This window comes from Ips typographus, linkage group LG10 (genome assembly GCF_016097725.1).
Source record: "Ips typographus isolate SLU linkage group LG10, UJ_Ityp_2.0, whole genome shotgun sequence".
Lineage (NCBI taxonomy): Eukaryota > Metazoa > Arthropoda > Insecta > Coleoptera > Curculionidae > Ips > Ips typographus.
In genome coordinates, this window is record NC_138431.1 from 514,908 (window position 1) to 533,294 (window position 18,387).

Below are 18,387 nucleotides of genomic sequence, written 5' to 3' on the forward strand. Positions count from 1 at the left end.
TTTGGCTGAGCCAAAAACTCCAGTCACCCCAAAGTTTACATGCCCACCTACATTTAACCCATCTATAGACTCTCCCATTATTTTTGTGAATAAATATGAAAAAGCGGCGATTGCAAACAGCTGGTCGGAAAACCACAAAATTTCCTACTTAGCAAATTTCTTGGAAGGCCCGGCTCAGACTTGGTTTTATGGTTATATTAACGAACCGGCGAACCAGGCAAAAACATGGACAAATATAAAAACAGACTTTTTAAAAGAATTTTCTGGTGAACAGCCACTAAGAAAATTAAAGTTTCAATTAAACACACGAAATCATCAAGACAATGAGGATGTTAAAAAATATTATTTCGATTTACTTGCGTTGGCAACAGAAATTGACCCGACCATGTCTTTCGACACTTTTAGGGACCATTTTGAAAATGGTTTACATCCATCCTACTATGAAATGTATTACTTGCTGAGTTCAGGTAATCAAAATTTTAATGACTTAAAACAGCTAGTGTTAAAGCTGAGTGACATTAAAGAGAGAACCCTTGTGAATCAGATGACACGTGATACGGCACTGCTTTCCGTGTCCGATGCGTTAAATAATGAGAATCAAATAGTCAGGAGCGGCCTAGGAAATACAACAAATTTTCCACGCAGAAATGGCAATCCAAATAGAAATCGAGTTTATTATAATAGTAATAACACATGGATAAATTTCGTAGATAACAGGAATGTCGCCAGTAACGGTCCGAACAGGAATTTTGTCAATTATCGTAGAAATTTTACAAGAAATATACCACCAAGGAACAATGCCGTTAATAATGATTCAAATAATGGCGGTCAACGGCCATATTACCAAAATCGGGATGTACAAAGGAATAGAAATAATGAGTACAGAGGTCCAAACTATGCAAACACAGCACCTTACCGAAATCAAGGTAATAGCTATTTACCTAATACAAGAACACACGATGGACGCATTAGATGCATTAATTGCAAAAGAATTGGGCATGCATCGTGCAACTGGAATGCAAACAGTTCCAGAAATAATTCAGATAACCGTCGAAATGATCGGGTATACCAAAACCCGAACGAAAGAGGACAATTTCGTCAATAGGAAGCCCTAACGAGATTGTCCACCTGTCATCAAAGGGCGTCAAAGGAGGGTTATTGTATGTGCATTTAAAAGTAAATAATCAAGAAAATGTAAATGTCGTTCTTGACATCGGAGCGTGTAAAAATATTGTGGATTTAAATTATATTAATAACATGTATCCTTTGGAAAATGATGTTGAATTAATTACTGCAGGCAGTTACCCTCTTACACCTATTGGAAATTCACAAGTGACGATTGAAGTTAATAATAAAGAGATACGCGTTGAAGCATTAGTGGTAAAAAATTTGTCCAAAGCTCTAATTTTGGGACATAACTTTTTGACGACGACAAAGTCAGTCATTGACTATAATAACAATAAAGTGACATTGCAGCATGGTTCGGACAAATTAATCCTAAATTTTGGAGATTATGATTCAACTGAAGAATGCGAGCCACAGCAAGATTTGTTCGTAAACATAGCAAACGAGCCAACAGTAAATTCCCTGAAAATTACCGTCGCCAACGATTACGTGTTGAAGTCCGGGAATGATATAATTACCCGATTGAACTTGAACCTACGACCGTGTGACTTAGCGGAATATTGTTTTATTGAGAAAGACAGTTTTTTACGACCGAGAGGTCTTATTTACGTAGGATTACCGTTTTTGCAGAATGGAAATTTTTATATTAAGCTTAAAAATGTCGGTCATCGTAGAATTTTTGTGATAAAAAATTCCACGATTGGTAATCTCGAGAAAACAATTAAAATGGACATGACAAAAATTCCAGTTTGTTGTATTAATGAAACCGAAAATGATGAAGAAATAATTACCATGAATGACCATAATCTAAGTAATATAACAAACTTAGGATTACAGAATAAATTGCAAACGCTACTTGCGGAGTATAGTGACGTTTTTTCAAAAACACCAAAATATATGGGGAGAACAGATGTAATTGTCAGGTCAGGATCTAATATTGAGGATATTTTAACTTACTTAGGAAACGCCCAGTATTTCTCATCGTTAGACATGTATTCAGGTTATTGGCAAGTCAAAGTAAAAGAAGAAAGTAAGTCACTTACTGCCTTTACAGCGCCAGATCACGCATTATGGGAATTTAATGTAATGCCTTTTGGATTGTGCAATGCCCCGGCAACATTCCAACAATTAGGGGATGTAGTGTTTAGAGATTTAAAATGGAAAGAAGTTTTAATTTACATGGACGACATTATAATTTTTTCTGAAACAATAGATGAACATTTGGAAAAATTACGTAAAGTTTTCAATAGACTTCGAAGTGCAGGCCTAACGTTAAAACCTAAAAAATGTGAATATCTAAAAGAAAAAATTAATATTCTTGGTTATACAATTTCGACAGATGGATTTTTTCCTGATAAATCAAAATTAGTTTCAATTGAAAATTTTCCAAGGCCAAAAAATGTAAAAGGTGTACAAAGCTTTTTAGGACTTTGTAACTATTACCGGAAGTTTATAGAAAATTTTGCAAAAATTGCACGCCCCTTACATGATCTAACAAAGAAACAGAATAAATTTGATTGGCAGGACATTCATGACAAAGCGTTTGAAACACTAAAACAGAAATTAATTAGTGAACCTGTGTTGGCACATTTTCAGCCAAACAAAGGGTGTGAATTAAGAGTAGATGCATGTAAAGATGGAATAGGAGCTATATTATTGCAGGAAGACATAGGAAATAAGTTACACCCTATCGCTTACGCAAGCAGAAGTTTTAGCAAAGCGGAGAAAAATTATTCTATAACTGAATTAGAAGGATTAGCAGTTATATGGGCACTTTCATACTTAAGACACTTTATTTATGGTAAACCTGTAAAAATCGTAACTGATCGTCATGCTTTATGTTGGCTAAAGACTTTAAAAGACACCACAGGTCGTTTAGCCAGATGGTCATTAAAACTGTCAGAATTTGATTACACGGTGTGCCATAAATCAGGGATTGCGCACAAAGACGCTGACTGTGTAAGTAGATATCCGGTACTGCAACCAGATACGGATAAACACGACGTTGAAGAAATACCAACATTTATTTTGGATACTCGTAATATTGAGGAGTTACAAAAGAAAGATGAAAAAATTGCCCAAATAATAATGACAATCAAAAACCCGGAAAATGCTACAATTGGTTTACGTAAGCAGGCAAAAAACTTCAGGATTGAATCCGGAATTTTATACCTAGTAAATCCGAATGATTTAGGTCGAGATAAGCTATTAGTAATACCACAACAGTTGGTGGGAGAAATTTTGTATTCTCACCATTCAGAACCGCTGAGTGGTCATTTGGGAATAGCAAAAACGCTATCAAAAATTAAGCAACGGTATTATTGGCAAGGGTTCCAAAAAGATGTTGAAAATTTTGTTAAGGGTTGTCCAGATTGTCAAGCTAGAAAAGGTCAGCAAAATCAAAAGCCGATAGGATTTTTACACCCAATTCCTGTGGGAACACCATTTGAAAAGGTGGGGATTGACCTTTTAGGCCCTTTTCGCCGAAGTAGTAATGGTAAAACCATGATAGTGGTAGCAACACGTTGGGCAGAAACTGAGGCGTTACCAAGTGGAAAAGCAGGGCCCGTAGCAAAATTTATTTTGGAAAAAATAATTACGAGACATGGAGCGCCTAAGGAATTATCAAGTGACAGAGGAAAAGTATTTCAATCAGAATTGGTGACGAAACTATTGAAAGAAATGGGCACTACAAGTCAATTTACAACGGCATATCACCCAGCAACAAATGGTCTTACGGAACGATTTAATAAGACTCTTGCAAATATGTTGGCAATGTACACCAACACAAATCAGTCAAATTGGGACCAATACTTACCACATGTAACTTTTGCCTATAATTCAGCGAAACAAGACAGCACGCAGTTCTCACCCTTTATGCTAGTGTATGGACGAGAACCTGTTTTACCAACTGAAGCAAACATTATGCCGCATGCTGAATCTCTTGATAGCAATCAAATGAGAGAAACTAGTCTGGCAATACGTAATTTTGCTGCTGAAAACATAAAAAGACGACAAAACATAGATAAACTTCGCTATGATTGTAAACATAGACATGTGGAGTTTAATGAGGGTGACCAGGTGAAAGTTTTCACTCCAATAAGGAAAGTCGGGAAAAGTGAAAAATTGCTGCTTAGATGGTTCGGACCTTATTATATACGACGAAAAATGTCGGACGTGGACTATGAAATACAGAAAGGCAGATCAGACAAAGCAAAAAGAGAAGTTGTTCACGTAAGCAGAATATTACCCTATTATGATCCCTGGACCCCAGAATGCACGCCTTTATAAGGAAAAAAGATGGGAAAAACACACAAAAGAGACAACTTTGAATAACTAAAGAGTATATTACTACTAAAGAAAAAAAAAAAAGAAACAAACAAACGAAATAAGATAAAATAATAATAATAAAAAAAAAGATAATAATAATAAAAAAGGAAAAAAAATACAATTAAAATTACACACTTACAAAAAAATACAATAAAATTAATAAAAATTGCTAAGAAAAGTAATGTGAAAAAAAAAAAAAAAAAAAAAACCTCAGTAATGGTGATGGTGGAAGTAGATGCGGTGACCAGTACCATTTATGGTTACCTGGTCACCAGACCACCAAGTTGGAGAATTGTCTCCTGAGGTTGTCTCCTCAATATTGTTGTCCGCCGTCGGAGCAGGAATCCCGTTCGGGAGCCGCTCTTTGCGGACCGGGGGCGTCGATGGCCTCGATGGTATTGGTGACCCCCACGCAGAAGTGTTGGATGTGGGTGTAGGATAGGTAACACCCTGGTGGCGCCCAATGGACGGTGAAGCGGACCTGGCACCGATGTCCCTGTCATTACCAGACCAAACGTCGGCGAGCCTTTCACCAGGGCGGCGCATTGTTAAGAGTCTCCGGAAGTGCCGGAGACGACAACCCCTTCCAGACCCAGTTTGATTGTCATTTGGGGGGCAAGATTGTGGATCTTTAGTTTTGAAAAGAACAACAAATTGGATTACTTTATAATGTGAATAACAAAGCCAACAAATTTACTTACGGTTCATGATGAAAACACTAAACACGACGAAAAAAACACGAGCTACTACACTCAAATGGAGTTAAAGGAAAAAACAACTGCACTCGCAAAGGCACACAAAGAAAGTGACTGGAGAGGAAAAAAGTAAAGGACCGTTTTCCTATTACATTCCCTAAAATGGTCAGGCACCCCATACTGGTATAGTTGGTTTAACTGGTGACTTAATGCACCAAAGGGTGACAGAAGCCAATCTGCTAAATGTTCACGCAGACTCTGAACTCTTCGACTGGCATTATTTGAACCAAGCTTTCCAACGGTTCTTAGGCCATGTCCTACTTCCCTCCAGTGACCTGGATGCATCACTCCATTGTTGTCATCCCCCTTCTGTATGTAATTGTGCAGTACAACTGTTGCCACAATTATATCCTGACACAGATCCTCACTTGCCAGAATAGGGTTTCTTAAACGTCTCCATCTTTGTGCAAGGATGCCAAAGGTATTTTCGATTGTACGCCTAACTCTAGAACGCCTCATATTAAATATATTTTTCCTCTCATTCAAGAAGGCTCCTGGAAATGGCCTCATAATGTTTTGATGCAATAGAAAGGCAGCATCAGCAGCAAAAAAATGTGGAAATGGAACATTAGTTCCAGGCAGAGGTTCTGGCTCTGGGATTGGCAATTTTCCATTTAGAAGTTCGATCCCATAATTTGACTCCTTAAAAATGGTTGAGTCATGACAGGAACCAGCTGCTCCAATGTCGACATAAATAAATTTGTAATAGCTGTCACATGCAGCCATCAGAACCATGCTACAAAGGAAACAAAATATACATTTTGATTTTATTTTGCTTTTTTTTATTATTTCTCAAAGTTAACATAGTTATGCTTTTACATGTATAGTAATTCACTACATACCTAAAAGACTTTTTATAAGAAAAATATGTGCTGCCTGAATGTTTTGGGCACTGTATTTGTATATGCTTTCCATCTATGGATGGAACCAATACAATTGAGCACCTTTGAAAGTTTTCTTTTGCAATGGCCTTTAGGGTTTCTTTAGTAGGTTTGGGAAGTACTAGTGGACTGAGAACTGTCCACAATACTTTACAAGTCTCCTTAATTATGCAATGTGCTGTAGTCTTCCCTATGTAATTATTCTGATAAATAACTGAAAAACAGAACTGGCAATACTACACATTTTTATTTGGAATTGAGAATATACTTACTGCCAGAGTGAGGGCAAGACGTTGTTTTGAGCTAAATGGATTTTTTGTCTTGTCTTTCTGCAGGAATGGCCCCACAAAAGCTAATAACTTATGGAACAGTTCTGGAGTCATACGCGTATATTTGAAAAACTGCTCTGTGTCATGTTTTTCTGCAAACTGAACTATTTTTTCAAAAACACTATGTTCATTGCGTTTTCTATTCATAGGTCGCGTTTTAAACCTCCGTATTCTCCTTTTCTTGACATCTAAGCTTAATGCTGTAGCTGCAGCACCCATCAAGAGTAGAAGCCCCAATTGTTGCCAAGGTTCCATCTGCAATTGTTTAATAAATTCTTGATGTAAAGAGAAACTAATTAGCTCTAGATAATTTTTACCACTAAACTCTGTTTTTTCCGTAGACACTTGCGTGACAACAACTGTTTTTATTGCACTAAATGACCAAAAAATCACAAATACAAAATCAACAATAAACCACAATTCTTGAAGAATCCAAATCCACAATTCATAAACAAAACAATAACACAATACAATGACGGACGGCGGATGTCAAAATATGACATTACAAAATTTTGCGCATGCGTACAGCTGTTTTCGCATAAGAATTGCATAGAAAGTTAAAAATTATGAACTTTCTATGCGGTATTGTGCAAGTGTTGTGCGCTGTATAAACGACAGTAGGCATTACTGTAAAGCCAACTTTCTATGTTATGCATTAAGTTATGCATTGTGCGCTGTATAAACCCAGCTTACGTTGAAAATAAAAATTAATTTCATTGATGTTTGATAGGTCTAAACTTTACAGTTTCTCAGATATTCCTTAATTTGTAAAAATGTAGAACAAATATTAACATTTAAACATTCAACCTTCCTTTGAGATTAATTGACCAAAATTGGTTTGGGCGCTGATAACAGATTAAGTTTTATGATCCAAATGTGATAAATTGTCTAGCTCATATAGGGAGTCTCAAAAAATTATTTAATCAAAAACTAAAATTTTAAAGTAGTATAAACTTGTCAAAATCAAATGGAACCACAGTTACAGTATATGCAAATTTAATTACCTATCGAAAATTATTAAGGTTTCATACCTCTAATTGTTAACGTTTTCTTGGAAAAAACTACATTTCTTAAAGTAGAGCTGACTGACTGATTCTTGATATCGTTCAAAGATCACTTGGTATCTTGTCGAATTACATATCTATCATTCTAATCTAAGTAAAGCTTAGAAATATATTAGATATATAAATAAATCATTCAAACAAAAATAATTCATAAAAATGTTTAAAACGGCGACAATTCGACTACAAACACAAACATCCAACTACTCCGTTTTTGAGTCCTTCAGCACCATTATTAAGTATCTTAATGGATATACTCCTAAAAATTTCGCTAATTCGCTAATCTGTGGTCATTTCTCAAGGGTATCAAAAATGACTCAAAATCGGTGCGAGTTCGAGAAATGTTGAATTTCCAAGAAAACGCGAACAGTTAGCCATATGAGAACTCAATAATTTTCGAGAGATAATTAAATTTTGCATCTACTTTAACCATAAAATAGGTGGTGTTCAATTTGATTTTGACAAGTTGTTAAAGTTTAAAGGTTGCAATTATTGAGAGAAAAATTTTGAGACATCCTGTATGAGCTAGACAATTTCTCACCCATGGATCCTAAAACTTGATCATTTAGTAGGTCCCAAGCCAATTTTGATTGATAAAAATCAATCAGAGGTCGAGTGATTAAACATTAAAATTTGTTCTAAATTTTTACAAAATAACGAATATCTGAGAAACTATAAAGTTTAGACGTACCAAACCTCAATGTCATTCATTACCTTTTATTTTCAACGTAGATTCTGAAAATCAAATAAAATACTAGGTATTCCATTTGAAAAAATATAACTTTGATACTTTTTCTGCATTTGGGACAACCAGTACAGCTTGAAAATATTTTTAAAAGATACCTAAAATAGGTCTATATCCATCCCAGAATCAAAAGTTTGTTGAAACTGAATACTTTAGTCACAATTTTCCGTGTCGAATAACGTGAATAACCCTGTATAATTGATAAAAAAACAAATGTTTTAATTTTGTATGTCATTAACAACAATTTAAAATGTTTATTGTTCAAATGAATTGTTAAAGACAATTTTCAGATTATAGTTTAGTTAAGATAACAAAAAATGCAGGTAAAAGTTAAAACATATAAATAAATCGCAGACATTTAAATTAGGTAGGTATATGAGATACTTCACAAAAGTTGAATTGTAAAAGACATCAGAAAAATAAGTAATACACAGGCTGTTCCATTTAAAAAAGTCGAAATTACTTAAGCTGAATTAGTCAACACGGTGTTTCATGGTAAATGCGTTATACAGGATGTTTCACGATAAATGCGTCATATTTTAGGGTGTGATTAAAGGTCAAAAAATAACTCTAGTTTGCTATACCGGGTGTAACATTTAACTTGAGACATCTCAATATCTCGAAAAATAAGCACTTTTCGAAAAAATGTTTAGTACCAAAGTTGCATTATTCCGCGGGGGAAATACGTTGATGACAAAATTTGTGTTCCTCTGCCCCTCCATGTGGGGGGGAAGGGGGGTAACTTTGATTTTTTAAATGGCACCCCCAATTTTTTATTGCAGATTCAGATTCTGCGGCTAAAAACACGTGGAATTTGTTTAAAACATTTTTTTGTATTAACGATAGATGGCGCTATAAACGACAAAATTTAATTTACATTTTTTAATTAAATTTGTTTTTTTTTTTCGCTCATGGCTTACCGGAATGTTTGGTAAAATTTGCTTAAAAAACCGTCGTTGCTAGGGATACATAGGTGTAATAAATAACAAAAAAAAATGAAAAAAGTAAAAAAAAATAAATAAAAAAGTTTTTTTTTTGTAAAAAATGTTTTAAACAAATTCCACGTGTTTTTAGCCGCAGAATCTGAATCGGCAATAAAAAATTGGGGGTGCCAACTTTGATACTAAACATTTTTTCGAAAAGTGCTTATTTTTCGAGATATTGAGATGTCTCAAGTTAAATGTTACGCCCGGTATAAACCATGGTCCGTTAGATGACTCGTTATGTATGATATACCCGTTAAGATGTTTCGTTATGTAGATACAGGGTGTTAAAGTTTGGGTAAAAGAATCAAAATTTACTTATTTCATCAAAACAATAAGAGATATTTTCGTAAAACTTTTTAGGTGTCAACGATAAAGTTTGTTTTGCCATTAAAAAATATATTTTTTATATTTGCCAGTGGCGTCCAATCAAACAAATTATTGACCATTTATTCTATATTCGCAGAAAAGGTATCTAGTAACTTTTTGGTACGTCATCTCGTTTTCGAATAAAAAATCCTGCAAGTACCCTTACAATTAATACTAAATCTTCGAATTTCGCCTCTATTCAATTTTAAAATTTTGATTTATTCAGTTTTTTAATGAAATAGGAAGATACTGCTTGTTCCTATCAAATAAAATAAAATAAAAAAAATTAATTAATAAAAATTTAGATATTGATAAATAAAATAAACAGTCGACGATTTAGTATTGATTTTATGGGTACATTTTTATGATTTTCAATTTTTTATTGATAAACAGAAAGGTTGGTTGTGTGCAACATCTGGTGACATCTGTACTCAACTCTATGAGTTAGAAAGTACAGATGGCGTTCCAAAATCTAGGAACAGCACCATTAATGCCGCATCATTCGGTAAACACCGATCTGATTGGTTGAAAATGGTGAGGTTTTGTTTTTTGTTTATCAATCCCAATCCTCTGACCGGTTTCGAAGGTTTTGTTCTTTGGTTATCAAGCCCTATAGCCTCTCTGATGAGCCGTAATACGGCGAAACCGGTCAGAGGATTGGGATTGATAAACAAAAAACAAAACCTCACCATTTTCAAACAGAAAGGTGTACCGAAAAGTTACTAGATAGCTTTTCTGTTCTAAATTGAATGGGGAATTCAAAATTGATTTGCGTTTAATGGAAAAAGAGTGGTGTATACATATTTTATTGCAAAAACATTCAGGAACGTGTTTGATTGAACGCTACTCTCAAAATTAAAACTTATGTTTTTTATTGCAAAACGTGCCTTATCGTGGACAGTTAACACCTACAAAGTTTTATAAAAATATCTGAAACCGGTTTGAAAAAATAGATAAATTTAGACTTTTTTTATTCAAACTTTAACACTCTGTATATCCATAATGGTACATCTTTGGCCCATGGTTTATTTAGCAAACTAGGGTATTTTTTTACTTTTAATCAAACCATAAAATATGACGCATTTATCGTGAAACACCCTGTATTTTAGGGTTCGATTAAACGTCAAAAGAAAACCTAGTTTTCTATGTAAATCATGATCCAAAAATGTTTCGTTATGGAGGTACAGGGTACTATTTTCATAAAACTTTATATTTGATAAAACAAAAATCTTCAACAACTCGTTCAATTGGATACCACTGGCAAAATTGAAAAATATCTTTTTTTATTGCAAAGCGTGCTCTGTTGTTGACACCTACAAAGTTTTATGAACATAGGTATCTGCAGCCCTTTTGAAGAAATAAATAAATTTAGATCTTTTTATGCAAACTTTGACACCATGTAATTCCATAGCAAAACATCTTTGGATCGTGGTTTATAAAGCAAAGTAGTGTTATTTTGTTATATTTAATCAAACCATAAAATATGACGCATTTATCGTGAAACACTCTGTAAAAAAATTGAACGCCCTGTAGCATCTAACGCAAATTTATTTGCGTAAATCTAATTTGTGGTCCCTGTGCAAACAATGGTAATTGGTAATACAACCAATTTTATATCAGAGTAAAAACTAATATCTTTGAAAAAAAATTAAATATTAGTAAAACCTTGAGGAAAACTATCAGGTTGAAGTATAGACAACATAAAACTTTTCAAATTCTACCTAGTATCTACAAATGTATTAAAAAATATAAGGTTCTATTTAAAAAAACTAATGCCTGGTTTATACCCCCAAATTAAAAAAAATAATTAAAGTTAATTTAATTTAAAATAAATGTAAATTTATACGGTTTATGGCCGGTTTATACCTTCAAATTAAAAAATTAATTTTAATTTAAATTACATGTAAAATTGAATGAAAATTATTGTGGTTTATACTTTTCAAGATATGCTAAATTAAATGACATAGATGTGTTTTTGACTTTGACGTATTCTAGACATATTTTAACCTAAAAAGGGTGAAAGAGTTTAGCTATAAAATAATCATTCGTAAAGTTAAAAATATTAAACAAGGAATGAAGTTTTCTTTGACAGTTGTTACCGCAATAGTCGGAATTGGTGTATCTTTGATAAAACGATGGAAAAGAAATTGGAGATATGGAGTAAGACCGATAAACAGAGAATGAGAAAAAAAAAAAACAAATAAAGTTTCACATTTTATCACAACGAAAAGTGATAAAGGGTTCACAAATTAGCCTCAATTTCACCCAATGCTAAAAGTTTTAAGTTAACATTACTTACTTACTTACTTACTTAAGTAAGTTAACATTAGTTTTAGTTTTGTGTAAATTTTAAGTACAGCATGTCATATACAAATGTGTAGCTTTAACTTTGATAAAATTAAATTGACTTTAACGAAAATATAGTTTAATTGTTAATTTGGAGGTATAAACAGGGGACAATGTCTGGTTTATAGTTTTATACCTCCAAATTAACAATTAAAGTAAACGTTCAAAAAAGACAAATTTATCACCCGGTTTATACCTCCAAATTAACGAATTAAACTAAAAAGTTAAATTAAGTTAAGTTAAGTTTTAACTTAAATTTAAAAAGTTAAAGCCACATGTTTGCCAACTTTAAACTAAGGGCAAATTCTTGAAACCTTCGTCACTTTTCTTTGTGATAAAATGCAGGGTTCAGTGTATATCCAGTGATATATATCATGATAAATGAAAAAATGATAAATATCATGATATACAGTGTGACCCATTTAGAATGGAAACACCCCTATAAAATTTTAGGTTATTAACCGATTTCAATGATTTTTTTTTTGAAATAATTAGGAATGAAATGTCTATTACGGGAGAAAATTTTAAATATTTATTTCAGTTTTCAGGTTATATTACGAGACTTTTTCTTGATAGAAAATGGAGAATTTTTATTAGCGATTTTTTTATTGAAAAAATTACTACGCCACTGGATCTATAGTGCTTTCAAATAGCTGTGACCAAATTTTTTTTTTTTTGGATTTTTTTTTTAGATTTTTTTTTTGGATTTTTTTTTGATTTTTTTTTTTGGATTTTTTTTTCATCATCAATTAATAATTAATAATAAACAAGTAAATAGTAACATCATTTCTATGGCAACAGTTGATGCAGGGTGTTCTTTTGTGACCGTTAGCTTAGAGGATTTTTGAATTTTAATTTGTCATAACTTTGTTATTAATGAATGGATTTTCATGAAATTTTGGTCACAGCTATTTGAAAGCACTATAGATCCAGTGGCGTAGTAATTTTTTCAATAAAAAAATCGCTAATAAAAATTCTCCATTTTCTATAAAGAAAAAGTATCGTAATATGACCTGAAAACTGAAATAAATATTTAAAATTTTCTCCCGTAATATACATTTCATTCCTAATTATTTCAAAAAAAAAATCATTGAAATCGGTTAATAACCTAAAATTTTATAGGGGTGTTTCCATTCTAAATGGGTCACACTGTATATCTTGATATACAGGGAATTCAAATTCGACCCTCACCATTGGGATCTCAGAAACCATAAGAGATACGCGAAAGTTTAAATTGGGGCAAAGTTGCGCAATTTAAAGCTCAACCAAATGCTGTTTTAAAAATTTTGATTTTCCGAGTACTTCCGAAGATATCCGAAAAAAACTGAAAATTTGATTTTTTGTTTTTATTTATTTCTAACCTTATTTGAAGAGATATCCCAAAACTAAAAGCATCTTTTCATTGCCACTTTTTCCTAGCTATTCGATGATGGATTAAAATTTGCCACACGACGTTTCGTTTTTTGTCAGTCATCACCAACTTTCTTTTTTCTTATGGGCGCCATATTGGATTTTTAGCCCACCAAATAGTACGTTTTATTCTGATTTTAGTGATGTATAATAACTTATGATTTGCTTCATAAATAACAAAATAATTCAATAAAAACTATTTTTACTTTAGTTATTGGCTTTGAGTTAATGGGCCGTTTTAAAAAATGTCATTATTTGACAGTACTTGTCAAACACGATAATTCGGACGAACATTAGAGCAAGTCAATCATAGTTAAAAATGTATCTAGAAAAGAAACCCCCGCAGAAAATGTTAACTATTTAGGTTAATCAGAAAAAGAGATTTGTTAGCATTATCTCTAACTTAAAAGGCTTATTTATGTTTCCAAGAGAAAGATCATCATTTTAGGAACTTCATTTTTTGCCAAATTTCAATTTTTTATAATGTTAAGTGCAAGTTTATAGTTATTTATTTTGGAAGTGACAAACCATTTTTTATTCATTCATATTTATTCGAGTGAATAAACCGGTTTAAGTCACGTGTCTTATACAGTATTTTATTAAATTTCGACTTCTTATATTAAAAAAAAAAAACTAAAATTACAGTTCTATTAAATTTGCACCGCGCCCCGTAGATAACATTGATGTTTGTTTGTTTACATCTGTAAATAAGCGAATGTCATTCAGAGTGATTTAATAGTTATTAATACAGCAAGTGACTTAAACCATTTTTTATTCACGAAAAGAACAACTAGGTCCACAAGCGTAGCGAGTGGCCTAAGCTCTTCGAGTGAATAAACCGGTTTAAGTCACGTGTACACCTTTGTGACTAAGTATGTTCAGGCCAATTGCGTGTAACAAGTACTACCAAGTAATCTTCATAAAACGTCTCATTCACTCAAAGGTAACAAAGATAAAATCTCTAAAAGCTCTAATGATCGTCCAAATTATCGTGTTTGACAAGTACTGTCAAATAATGACATTTTTTAAAACGGCCCATTAACTCAAAGCCAATAACTAAAGTAAAAATAGTTTTTATTGAATTATTTTGTTATTTATGAAGCAAATCATAAGTTATTATACATCACTAAAATCAGAATAAAACGTACTATTTGGTGGGCTAAAAATCCAATATGGCGCCCATAAGAAAAAAGAAAGTTGATGATGGCTGCCAAAAAACGAAACGTCGTGTGGCAAATTTGAATCCATCATCGAATAGCTGAGAAAAAGTGGCAATGAAAAGGTGCTTTTAGTTTTGGAATATCTCTTCAAATAAGATTAGAAATAAATAAAAACAAAAAATCAAATTTTCAGTTTTTTTCGGATATCTTTGGAAGTACTCGGAAAATCGAAATTTTTAAAACTGCATTTGGTTGAGCTTTGCATTGCGCAACTTTGCCCCAATTTAAACTTTCTCGTATCTCTTATAGTTTCCGAGATCCCAATGGTGAGGGTCGAATTTGAATTACCCTGTATATCCGATATATTCGATATTTTTATTAATTGAATAAAAACCGGTTTCAGTTATTCAAAGCATCAAAAAATTATTATATTAAGTATCAAGAATATTAGGTAAGCTTTACTGAAGGATGACAAAGTTTGGTTTTCTAATTTGTCTGAGATTAGTAAAGCTGTTACTGTGTGTCGAGAAATAGATAGTTTTCAGAGTCGCATAATAAAAAGTTTATTTTTTTTGTATAGAAATAATATAAGTTATTATAAAAGGATTTGTGTTAAAACAAAATATAGCTTAAGTAAGCATAAAACAAAACAATTTTTTTAGTTTTTTATATTTTTTATAGCTAAGTATATAAAGATTGAAAATGATATATATCGGATATATATCTGATATATATCCGATATATATCATGTGATATGATATTTATATAAATATCATGATATTTTCAAACCCTGATTTTATTTTAGTGTAATTTTTAAGTATAGCATGTCATATACAAATACATGGCTTTAACTTTGAGAAAACTTTTGATTCACTTTAGTAAAAAGTTAGTTTAATTTTAATTAGCAGGTATACATAGACATAATTATTAACTTAATTTTTGTTCATACCAAAATAGTAAACAAAGTAGTCCAGGTTACTTGTTTACTCTGGCTTGTTATGGACAAGAATTAAATTTATGATTAATACTACAACTAGAAACTTGGGTAAACCCTACCTCATATACTACATATAATACATATTAACTCAAGGTTGAACAATGCAGTCTACAACGTGTTAGTGTACAGGGTGATTGATTGAATTTTGACCACCCCCTTAACTTCCATAATTTTGATTTTAGCAAAAAACGTTAAATACAAAACTAGTAGATATTTAGGTCTACTTTATTCTTAGCTAAACAGTTATTATACAGGGTGTCCCAAATTTGAGTAACGAACCAAACTTATGTTTTTTTAAATGCAATGACCAACTTTTTATCCGATATTTGAATTCTACGTCAAATTCTAGGCCTAATTGATGTAAAATGTCGATCTATATCGATATTCAACTGTTTCCGCAGCGGCGTCCTTGATTGATTGATTTTTGACCACCCCCTTAACTTCCTTAATTTTGATTTTAGGAAAAAACGTTAAAGACAAAACTAGTAGATATTTAGGTCTACTTTATTCTTAGCTAAACAGTTATTATACAGGGTGTCCCAAATTTGAGTAACGAACCAAACTTACGTTTTTTTTTTAAATACAATGATCAACTTTTTATCCGATATTTCAATTCTATGACAAATTCTAGACTTAGTCGATGTAAAATGTCTGTATCGATATTCAACTGTTTCCACAGCAGCATCTGTTACTTTAATACTGTTGCCTCGACTATGTGATTAAGGGTTAATTTAGTTACTGAAATTTGGGACACCCTGTATAATAACTGTTTATCTAAGGCTAAAATCAAAATTAAAGAAGTTAAGGGTGGTCAAAATTCAATCAATCAAGGACCCTGATGCGTAAACAGTTGAATATCGATATAGACATTTTACATCAATTAGGCCCAGAATTTGACATAAAATTCAAATATCGGATAAAAAGTTGGTCATTGTATTTAAAAAAACATATGTTTGGTTCGTTACTCAAATTTGGGACACCCTGTATAATAACTGTTTAGCTAAGAATAAAGTAGATCTAAATATCTACTAGTTTTGTATTTAACGTTTTTTGCTAAAATCAAAATTATGGAAGTTAAGGGGGTGGTCAAAATTCAATCAATCACCCTGTACAATGATGATTACTGTGTTAAAGGTAAAATGATAATGAAAACTGCATTGCTTTTTATTTTTGTTAATGTTGCTATCATTAAGCTGGATTCTTAGTTCTAGTTCCGCAAGAAGAAGTAATCAGTAAGCTGCAGTAAAAATAAATAATATACTTGTAACACTCTAATTCATAGTTTGACAAATATAAGTGCAAGCCACATTAACCACAAGCAGTAAGCAGCAAGAAATGAATCATTTTCATTTCTTACCTTGCTCCTTACTGCTTCCATCATAGACTACTGATCTTTACCCCCATTCATAGATTTTTGGAATATCATTTGACAAATACTTTCTTTTGCTTTTGCCTAAAAATGACAACCCACAAGATAATATATAAAATTTTGATGGTTTATAAGACTTTGGGGTTATTGGGGTTATGTTATTTCCTTCTCACTAAAGTCGAACTATGAATTGACATGGCTACTACTGCTTGCTGCTTACTTCTTGCGGAATTAGAACTACAAATCTAGCTTTAAAACAGTTAACTCACCTTAAAACTTGCTTTTTAATCCACTGTTGTACCTAATGTAGATAGTTTAATATATTGCACACAATTTTTCTTCTTCAACTTGACTTGATTGCAGTCCCTGCAAAATGTAGTCACTTTCTTCATAAAAATTGTGCTTTTTCATCCACATGGAAAAGTAGTGATGTATGCAGCATATACCAGTTGCAGATCTGTAAGACTAGCCAAATTAGTTACTAGAACCACCCTTAAAAAATGTTAGTACAAAAATGTGTAGTAATAATGCATCAGCAATAGCATGGTTTATTACATAGGTTAGGTATGAAATTGTTATTGTAATCTTACCTGGGCTAGCAGCTGTTGTATCCATTATGTCAATCAAAAAATATACATTTACTTGATTTTAGTGTATAATCTTCACCAATTAAATTGTTAGATTTTGTCATAAAAATATAATTAATTTTAGCAGCATGCTAAAACAAATAAACAAAAGCAAAGTGACAAGTGGCAAGTGGGTGTGGGAATGGGAATTTTACTTGACAACACAACAGATCCAAGAGGGCGGCCCTATCAGCAAAACCTGTTTCCTCGAAACGCTACCTTGCGTGACGTCACAGTGGGTGCTCGGGTGCACAGTATTAATATAATAATAGTATTTATTTATCGATAATGCTACATGAAAAACAAAACAATACAATGCACACATGTCCCAAAAATTAACCAACAAGCAAATCACTAGCAAATTACATATACATTTTTTCTCGAATGTGTTTTCCCAGTTCTATTTTAAATAGTTGTACCGGGTGACCCAATAAGACTGTTCCTCGACCATATCTCGAGAACCGTTCGTCGTATGATTTTGGGGTAAACATTTTTTTAGGTAAATCCGCCATGAAGAATCGTTGGAAAATATTTTCGAGTTCTAAAAATGACCACCAGAGGCCGTAACTGCCATCTTAAATTTTTAAATTGCATTTTCTATAAATTTTGCACAATAAACTAGAATTATTTTTTCCAAATTTTTAAAGCGAACCAATTTATCTATCATTTTCGTAAAAAACAAATTTCTGTTATTTCAAAAACAAAGATGGCGTGTTCAATTGTTTTTGCAATAACCTGCTTTAACTTCTTAACGGTTTGACCAATTTTAACAAATTCGGTATTGTTGAAAAGAGCATTTCTTGGGCAATAAGTATCAACCAAAATATAGTTAATTTAGTTGAATATTTCTCCGCCAGGGGGCTAGTTTTGACACCATGACTCAAACTCCAAAAAAGATAAA

General features: G+C 32.4%; 1 protein-coding gene across 5 annotated transcripts in view; it reads right to left on the reverse strand.

The window, feature by feature from the left end:
- The window catches only part of LOC145734358 (uncharacterized), a 158,265-nt gene extending 140,655 nt beyond the window's left edge, over positions 1 to 17,610 (reverse strand). Inside the window, exons 1-5 of one of the 5 annotated variants that reach the window (XM_081987638.1) lie at positions 17,451 to 17,610; positions 17,130 to 17,317; positions 6,364 to 6,675; positions 6,053 to 6,318; positions 3,944 to 5,946 (exon numbers count right to left, since the gene is read on the reverse strand). In XM_081987638.1, coding sequence (XP_081843764.1) covers positions 5,208 to 5,946; positions 6,053 to 6,318; positions 6,364 to 6,675 — 1,317 coding nt within the window. In that variant the 5' untranslated portion in view covers positions 17,130 to 17,317; positions 17,451 to 17,610 and the 3' untranslated portion in view covers positions 3,944 to 5,207. Of the gene's footprint in view, positions 1 to 3,943; positions 5,947 to 6,052; positions 6,319 to 6,363; positions 14,709 to 17,129; positions 17,411 to 17,450 lie in introns of those variants that run through there. The other 4 variants (XM_081987639.1, XM_081987643.1, XM_081987642.1 and 1 more) reach the window with 4 other exon arrangements.
- Positions 17,611 to 18,387: the final 777 nt, after the last annotated feature.